This window comes from Belonocnema kinseyi, chromosome 10 (assembly GCF_010883055.1).
Source record: "Belonocnema kinseyi isolate 2016_QV_RU_SX_M_011 chromosome 10, B_treatae_v1, whole genome shotgun sequence".
Classification (NCBI taxonomy): domain Eukaryota; kingdom Metazoa; phylum Arthropoda; class Insecta; order Hymenoptera; family Cynipidae; genus Belonocnema; species Belonocnema kinseyi.
The window spans coordinates 83,434,613-83,444,419 of record NC_046666.1 but is presented as its reverse complement, the minus strand read 5'-3'; the positions used below and the strand labels follow the sequence as shown (position 1 = coordinate 83,444,419).

The window sequence follows — 9,807 nt, the reverse complement described above, 5'->3', positions numbered from 1 at the left end:
TTTCAATTTTGTGGACAAAAAAACCGGGGAACTGAACCCGATGTACTACTGCTAACTACTATTTACTACTACCCTTACATTTGCCGTGTTACTTATCCAACATGGAGAAACTAAGCCGATGCTTCTGATTGGCTCTGTTTTTTTACATGCGCGTGGCTAGACCATTTATTTATTGGATCATGCTCCATATCATCAATCTTCATACTCCATGGTTAAAAAGGACTGTTATCATCAATGCCAAAATAGTAGAAAACCAAGACTAATAGTTGATTTAAGGGTGAATCCAGCTTAGTGAAGTCCAAGAAATGGATAAATTAACATTAATTTCGGGTACATTATTTCTAGCAGCTGATATGTTCGCAATTGTGAGTCTTGCCATGCCCGATTGGATTATCACTGATGTTGGTGGTAAGCACTTTTCCACTCACTTTAATCGTCTTTTTTCTTTGTATGGATAATTTAAGTAAATAATTCAGTTTTTATTTATTGTAAAAAAATCACTAACTAAATCTGAACTGTTTGTTGAGGCCGCGAACTAGTACTATATGGTTGAAACACTTCAAAAGTATTGATTTGCTTTTATTATCAGCCCATCAGCCACAATAATATACAAATAATGCACATATAAGTGTATTTTATTATTCAAGTGTTAATTAACATTCTGGTTAGATTATAGAATAGCTGGTACCACCCTTTATTTCATGGAAATTTTTTTTTCCAAAATCAAACTTTTGGAACATGAATTGAAGTAAATACAATGCGATTTGGTACAAGAAAGTAACAAAATTATTGTAAATTGCATTATTATAACGTGTCAAATATAAGTCAACCAAAATTTTGAATTTGCCATATTTAACTTACCATTAAAATGTTTTTAAACATTCTTGCTGGGGTAAAGAAAAAAAAAAACGAAAAATTTTAAACTTTTATTATAAAATGGAACATATTTTGTGAATTATTTTCATCAATTTATCAAATTATAACAATTTTATCTGTAATTTTTTTTTGAATTGGAAAAGGGGTCGAGGTGCTTTAAAATTTGAAACGACTCTTTCTTTAACAACTTTAACAACTCTTTCTTTTTTTTGTAAGTAAAACGGTTTATATGAACAATAGAAAGAGCAAAATATGTCAAGACGTGTAAATAAAAGTTCAAATTACACTTATTTATAAATTAAAATTATTTCTTGAAAAAAAGATCCTACTCCATCTTCACTCCATTGGGAATCGAACCACAAAACTTCTGATTTCCGGTCAGGTGCTTTTCCAATTAAGCTATTAGAGGGACAGAATAAGAACTCTTCATTCAAGAAAATAACCCTAATTTTTAGCTAGGTGTTAATAATACAAGTAATTATTTTTTTAATTTATCTGCGATATCATCAGAGATTGTACCTAATAATAATTTTAATTTGAAAATATTATTTTCCATCTAGTCTTATTAAGACGTTAAGCATTTTTTGTTATTGAAGATTCTTAACTTGGTCGATATTGTGTAGATTTTCTGTCTTCATGGTTTGGAGGGTTGATCTACTGTCTGTAAGGTACAATCTCTGATAATATAGCAGACAAATTAAAAAAAAAATTACTCATTTATAACCCTTTACCTTGCCGGAATTTGCTAAACGACTTAAGCGGTAAGTTAAATACGGCAAATTCAAATTTTTTAGACCCATAATTGACACGTTATAATAATGCAATTAAAAATAATTTTAATGCTTTCTTTTAACAAATCGCTTCGAATTTACTTCAATTTTATGTTCCAATAGTTTGATTTTGGAAAAAAAGATTTTCAGGAAATAAAGGGTGGTACCAGCTATTCTATAATTTAACCAATATTCGTAATTTAATATGCTATTTACAGTTTAAGTATTCATGTTATTCAAAATGTAGTTTTTTTTCGAGACAAATGCGTCTTAACATGGACGCCCACAAATCATCACCTAACAATATAAAAGGAATTTCACGTGTAATTGCAAAATCGACGTTTTTCAACAATTAAACTAGTCTCCGCAAAAATTGAGACCTTTTCGCTAAGTGCCTCTCTCTTCCATTGGCTAGCTTCAGATTCGGCGAGCCTGTTCTGCTTCTGCCTTGTCACTATACCTGCTTTCAGAGTTCTGAGTAGGGGTTTTCTACTCCAATTTGATTCTTGAAAAAATGTATTTTTGGGACCAAAACAATCGATTCTTTGCTATTTGATTTTTTTACTTTTTAAAATTATTTCATTCGAAACCGCCATGTTATGAGCCTATAACGCCTCCTGAAAAGTGAGCGTTAGATAGCCCTTTACCGAACGGTGTCAGCTGCTGGCATATTATTAGTGCCGCCACACTACCCTGGCAGTGCAGATGGAACAACAAATTTGGTGCAGATTTCCTAAAACTTGCTATGCAAAGTTCGGAATATTGCATTGAAAAATTTAGGCAAGGTTCGTTCAACCATGAACTAGAAACTCATACGCGCGCGACCAATTAATTCACATGCAATTATTTTATTTGGAAATAAACTTCAATATAATAACATGATATTAATTTTTACTTTAATAACTTTTATTTGTACATGGATTCTCATGCGGACCCTCTCACGATGCAGAATAAATAATTGTGCAACTCTAGAAATGTGTATGCAATTTTGAAAAAAAAAACATCTAAAATGTCGGCGCATACAATTTTTCATAGAAATACATAGTAAATGATCTCGACTCGAGAAGAGTCCAGATGTCAAGCCATTTCAAGCGCGCATAGCACTTGGATGGGTGGCCATCTGCGACGTACGACTGGATTGTGTATTCGCGGCGATTTAGCTATAGCGTATACGGGAGGCTTGACGCCGAGAATGACTGTATCCATTTTTTGGATAGGGCCTGGTTTCCAACGCTACTGGTGAAAAGCCGGCTAAACTTGGGAGGCGATTTTCTGCAGTTTTTCTCTCCTCTGGCCAAATATCCAGGCGAATGCGAATACAGTGAAACTCTGAGACTGGGCCGGTTTTGGGGCTGGAGGAGATGGTCAATTATCCAGATAGAGGGCCGTTTCGTAGAAAACGCTTTTATTTGTTGACGCATGAGTGACCGCCACTCACGCCGCGCAGCTCCTTTTACTCCTACTTGCTGTGCATATATTCGTGGGCTAAAAGACACAATTGATGCTTTAGCAACAATAATGACACGTGTATTATATAGACCTTCGTTTCACCGGATTTAAAAAATGAAAAAGCATAGTACAATAGGTAATAATAATACCTGTTATATGTTCGATTGAGTGATTAATCACAGTCAAATATATCATAATATATATTGCAAGCGAAAATACACAAAAAGCTCAAAATTAATGAAAATTAAAGTTTTTACTATTTTAAAGTTTGTATGCTTTTTTAATTCTTATTAAAGGTATGGTGCATACATTTTCTTATGAAAAATTAATTTGTTTGAAATGTTTAAATGGCTCAGATTTTAATATTATTGTTCAGATAGAAGTTTTATTTATTATTAAAAAGGTTTTAGCGCCAAAAAATAATCGAGTTTTGAATCTATTTAGAAAATTTATTTGAATAGTTAATCATTATTGTAAATTTGCAAAGTGTCGTAGGAAAAATTGATTGAAAATATATTCTTTGTTAATACCGTAAACAAATTCAGCCTATTTTTTAAAAAATGGCCAAACTTAATTTACTCATGAAACTATACGGAGAAAAATTTCAAGAGATTAATTCACGGAAGCGCGTGATTTTAAAACTACAATTTTTAAGTTCTTTAAAATATCGGACTCTATAATCTAAAAGCATAGAATTCGAGAACTGAGAGTAAATGGGCGAGGCCTAATGACTGAAACTTGGAGACTGTTGCTTTAAAATCAAGGGTTACACGATCTTAGTTCTCGCGCTAATGAGTGATAAAATCAAGGAGCAGAACCGTAAATTAATCTCCCGATTTTTCTCTTCATGTAGGTTAAATAATAAATCTTTAAAGTTTGATAAGTATAATAGGCAGAAGTCATTGGATAAAGTTATTAGATAAATTTGTAAAAAACTGACATTATTCGTTGAAAAATAGCCAAATTTTCGTTAAAAAAATTTGTGTACATTCCTTGAAAAATACAGAATCTGAATATGTTTATGAAATAGTTTGAATGATTAATAATTATTATAAATTTACCAAGTATCGTAGGAAATACTCATAATAAAGACATAAAAATAGCTAAACTCTCAACTTGCTCATAAAACTTGTTTAAATAATTAATAATAATTGTGAATTTACAAAGTCACACAGAAAAAAGGCATCCGAAAGGTATTCTTAGTTTATTATGTTTTACCACGAAGTAAAATGCACTGGAAAACGGTTCGCCCGTCCCTGACTGTTTACGTATGGAGTTAGAATATTGTCGGTTTTGTTAGGTTAGTTCAGGTCCATGGTCATTCTGAAAACCGCGATTATCTCCGAGTTTGACTGTCTATACTTACATACATATAAATGTTGTGATATAAGTATCCACGCAGTTAATGAAAAATTAACGTGCCAAAACTAACGTCACCCCGCACTACAAAGTTGTCATCTACCTTCTTTCACTTCACTTTTTTAACGAATTTGGCTCCGTAAAACTTAACAGCTTCTAAACTTTTAAATGTTTATACGTGTAGGAACTATGAGTGACCCTGAGATATCATAAGAGATCGATCTCGCTCCCTATCAATACATCACTAATGCTTGTGGAAGATACCTCACTTTTAGGAGTGTAGGAATCTAAATTAATAATTGCACTTAGTTTATTACTATAACGGACCTTCATTTAACTAAATAAACTCGAAAAATATTCACTTGACATTTTTGATTTGTCGATCAACACAATACTTGAACCAAAATAATACACGCGATGCAATGCCTAGAATGCAATGTTTTGCATAACCCACTCGGAAAGACTTTGCCGTAAATATAAAAATTATCAGGTCATGTTCACATATAACAACATATAATAGAGAGGCAGCAAAAGAAAATGATTGTTGCTGCAATTGCATTAAACCAATTATTATTGCAAACGATGATGCTTACAACAATTTTAGAAATAGCCTGGTCCGTTTCAGGCTATCTGCAGGCTCGACTTGAATGATTTCGTCTGAAGATATAGTCAGAGAGATTTGGGTCCTTTTAAGAGTGATGCGAAGGTCATGTAATGGTCCTATTATATTCGTCACGTACCGGCCGGTATATGATGGATGTAGTTCACTACTGCAGTGAACGATAATAATTAAACACCAAACAATTGATTTGAATATAATTTTAAAAAAATTTTATTTTGTTTATAAACTTTTCGAACTTTCGGACATATGTTTGATGGCTAAATTTTTCATCTAAAACGGAAGTCTTGGACCGGGGTGAAGAAATTAATGTAATATAACATTTAATATAATAAGAGTTCGACATAATATAGAAAATTTCGGACTTTGGGCATACTGTAATCAGTTTTCAATGGTTTGACATTTCATTTTAAAAGGTCTATGCCTCGAGGGGCATCTCACTCAAAAAGTCACGAGTTCTTTCTTCAGAAATCGGATGGGAATCCATAAGAAATTGTACATAATTCAAGCGCAGTCATCGCCATGGCCACGCGATCGGGCAAATCTCGGACCTGCGCAGTGATTTGTTCTCTCGTATATTAAACGCATTGGTTGACTCTGCGCTTCGCGGTCACTGTTTGGATTCGTTGGATTTGTACGAATTCGTAGGTCCAACGCACAGTGGGAGGAAAATCACGACTCTGCACAAATTGATTTTCTGACTACAGTTTTCATTCGATTCAAACAGTTTTTCTTTAAATTAAAGCTGATGAAAATCCGCATGATTTTATCGGAGCATATATTCAAATTGAGGCTCTGTTTTTTTTCTTGACAAAAATGAAAAAAAAAGTTTTTGGCATTTGAAGAGTACCATTTCCAAGAGAATACTCAGACTCATCCCAAATACCCAGAATGAGTAGAGGAACTATCCAGTAAAATTTTCCAGTACTGTAGGATACATTAAGAAATGTATTTAATTTGTTATAAACAAATAAATGGATGAAAATGGTTTCATATGGTTTTACGGTGTATGGTCCCTTGATTCTCACTAGATTTTCTCAATTGATCAACAAAAATAATTTTCGTGTCATACCCGTGAGGATTCATGAATAAACAATCATTATTATAAACAAATAAAGAAAACATTTTTTGGCTTTAGCTATTGATGACGAAAAGAATAGTTATTTTACATGGAATTAGGTCCATAGAGCTCGTGAATGATACTCAGTTATCATATCTGCTCATATAATAACAATTCGCAATTTTTCAAACGACCTTAGTTAACAATTGCATTATTCGGCTTTTTTCGTCACACAAGCTCCGTTCTTTGGATGTATTCAATTGTTAATTACTGATCTTCGAATAACGTTAGGGGATTTGGATTTATAGAACAACTGCCATTGTTATAAATAATTTCATGAACAATTACTCATCTTTTCTATTCGTCATGAAATGAGTAGCGTTTTCCACTCAGAATCAACTGCAGATCACTAATTGATGATACCCATTCATTATTTTTGATCATTCGATAACAATGGTTGATTATTTAAACAAATGTAATAAACAAATGCACAGTTTGTAAAAATATCGAAAAATGGCGATCCATGACGAATAGAAAAGATGAGTATCATTCACGAGCTCTATGGAGCTAATTCCATGGAAAATGACTATTCTTTTCGTCATCAATAGCTGAAGCCAAAAATAGTTTTCTTTATTTGTTTATAATAACTATTGTCTATTTATGAATCCTCACGGGTATGACACAAAAATTATTTTTGTTAATTAATTGAGGAAATCCAGTGAGAATCAAGGGATCATACACCGTAAAACCGTAGGAAACCATTTTCATCCACTTATTTGTTTATAACAAATTAAATACATTTTTTAATTTATCCTAAGGTACTGAAAAATTGTACTGGATATTGCTCTACTCATTCTGGGTATTTAGGAATGAATCTGAGTATTCTCTTGGAAATGGTACTCTTCAAAAGTAAAAAAAAATTTTTCATCCCACTGTGCAGCGGTCTGCAACGGTGTGGCTGTACAGCGTTCGGAGCTTCTGATTACGCAAAAAGATTCCGGTTGGTCAATATCAGAATTCATAAAAATCCTTGGGATTCGCACGAATTTTTAAATTTTGTTCAAACGATTTCATATTAACACTGACTAAGACACTCCTCAGTTTGCATTACAGTTAAGCTTTTTATCAACTTTGGATCCCAAAGAATTTAAATGTGAAATTAAAACTTAATTTTATTTATTTAATCATTCATAAAAATTTATTAAACAATGACAAAACATTGATCGGAAAAGTCGATCTTTTAAATGAAACAGTAGTGCTCTCATTTCATGAAACACATTGTGCGTCGTCACACGCCTTCAAAGCTGAAGAAAAGACATTGTGAATTTGATAAAAACAATCGAAATAATTAATCATCAACGTTTTGCGGCTAAAAGAGTAATTCTGTGCGAAGTGTTCCAATTTCAACGTTGCCAAAACTCGAGGTGTGAAAGCAAAAAAATAAATAAATGGGATGAATTATGCGTTAACCCCTTTTATACATTTATATTTAATTACTTGTTTTATTAATCTATAATGATAAATGCTTTATTCGTATCGTAACATCCTTGCAGTATTGCATCCACAAAACCTTACTTCGATTTTTTTATAGATGCTTTTATAAATATTTCTATAAAATTTATAATTATAGGATTTATAGTTACTTTTATATATACTTTATTTTATAATAGTTGTTGCGTAAATTAATGGCCCTAAAATGGCTTTGGAACGTTTCATCTTTGGTTTCATGCGTCAATTACCGTTATTGTTATCATTATCAGTATATATCGTTTAAACCGCAAGTGATAGGTCAAAATCAATGTCAGCTTATGATATGGATAACATATTATAGTGTAGTATATGCGATACTCAAAACTCAAAAATGACATCCATTTTTACCTATCTTTTACGGTTTACGAGATAATTGTTGTTAAAAATAACAATGACGGAAGTTTCCTCTTAAGTCTGAGTGGAAGAATGTTGCAAGGTTATCCCTGCCGGAAATCTAGACGATTTCCAGATAAGATTGACTAGGAGCAGATCATCTAGAATTGACCCCTTTCTAGAAGATACGAGAAGATACTAGATGAATGCTAGACTCAACAGAGTCGCAGGTAAAACTTACTAGACGCCGCTACACGGAGAAAAATAGATATTGATAAGCAGATATTAAAAGCTTTGATATTTAACCATAATATACAGATATTACGGCATACTATCTAATATCTTCTATTCAACATACAAAATATTAAAGGGCAATATCTGTTTATATTGAAAGTATAAAATATGTGATATTAACAGTTAATATCTAAGCTATTAAAAAAGCTAAATTTTATCGGAGCAAGGTCGCTGACGTATGGCGTGGCGACAAAAGATTTTGTCTGTATCTTGAGCTTTCATCGAGTGTATTGTGGTTTTTCGGATATCTATTGCACTATAAGTTTTGGTGGAAAATGGATTAAATGTTTTTGGATATGTTATAATTTTCTCAAGAAAATGAGGACTCAGCTACAAGCATCTTTCATATTAGCCTTAAACAGTGTGTTATCTGTTTAACACAAAAATCGCATAATTATGCAAAAAGCCGAATGCTTGAGGATTCGGATTTTCAAAACAGAGGACTACGATATTAACATTCTTTTGCATTTTTACAGAAAATGGCATGCTTTACAGGTAATTTTTGCACAATTAAAAAATATTTCTTGAATATCTTAGATTCTGCCCTTTAATATCTTGGGTATAGTCAGTTAAAATCTTCTTTTTAATATCTACGGATGCTCTACTTCAGTACCTATCCCACAGTTAAATCGCTAAGATATTACCTATTAATATATAGATAGTCTGTGCTAACATCTATTTTTCTCCGTGTAGATGAACTCTAGACGAAACCAAGAAAAGTCGATCGCTATAAAATGTCCTAGATGTTCGCTAGACGAACTGAGTCTAGAAAGTATCTAGATTTTGACAGGGATAGCTCACATACATACATCCAGGCACCCCATATTATATATGTTGTGATGAAAAGGAAACCATTTTCTATTTTTCTATTTAAAATAAAAATATTTACTTATCGTTGAAATGATCTTTCCAAAATATATTCTGTTGACGATAAAGATGTTATAGGACACATGTCACGCCGAACAAGTTTGTACAATTTTTTTTGGCGTTTCACCTTCGGGTATAGATATAAATAATTTGTCTGGAAGTTTGACAGAGGTGTTCTTAAATTTAGGCACAAAATACCAATGCTAGCTTTGGAGGGCGTTCTACGTTAAATCAATATGGTGGAATAGGCGCGATCAAAATAGGAATTTGAAATGTTACGAATTCTTCTTTTTCAAATACAAATGCGAAAAACCTTTTTCTTACAGTATACTATTTTCTATAGTTTGTTATATACTATTAGTGATTTTATAGCATATACTTTGATATGCAAAAATAAATAAACAAAATTAGCGTGTGTTAAATATAATGTCGATTGCAGAAGCCGAGCGCGCAAGATGAAAATGTACCCTCGCAGCATGCAGATTAAAAAAAATTAATTGATTGATGATGGGGCTGATTAATGCTCTTAAGAAAATGCTTGATGATAAATTATTATTATTATTATTACACCATTAAGCCATTTCCCTTTCGGGGTAGGCGTGACTCACTCGGCAGGGGAAAGGAATAGTGTGTGGATGGGATAGAGATTT

At 32.5% G+C, this 9,807-nt stretch overlaps 1 protein-coding gene across 1 annotated transcript in view; it reads left to right on the top strand.

The window, feature by feature from the left end:
* The first annotated feature begins 222 nt into the window (after positions 1-222).
* Positions 223-9,807, top strand: part of LOC117181823 (uncharacterized protein C16orf52 homolog A) — a 10,694-nt gene continuing 1,109 nt past the window's right edge. Inside the window, exon 1 of the mRNA XM_033374813.1 lies at positions 223-408. Coding sequence (XP_033230704.1) covers positions 306-408 — 103 coding nt within the window. The 5' untranslated portion in view covers positions 223-305. The remainder of the gene's footprint in view (positions 409-9,807) is intronic.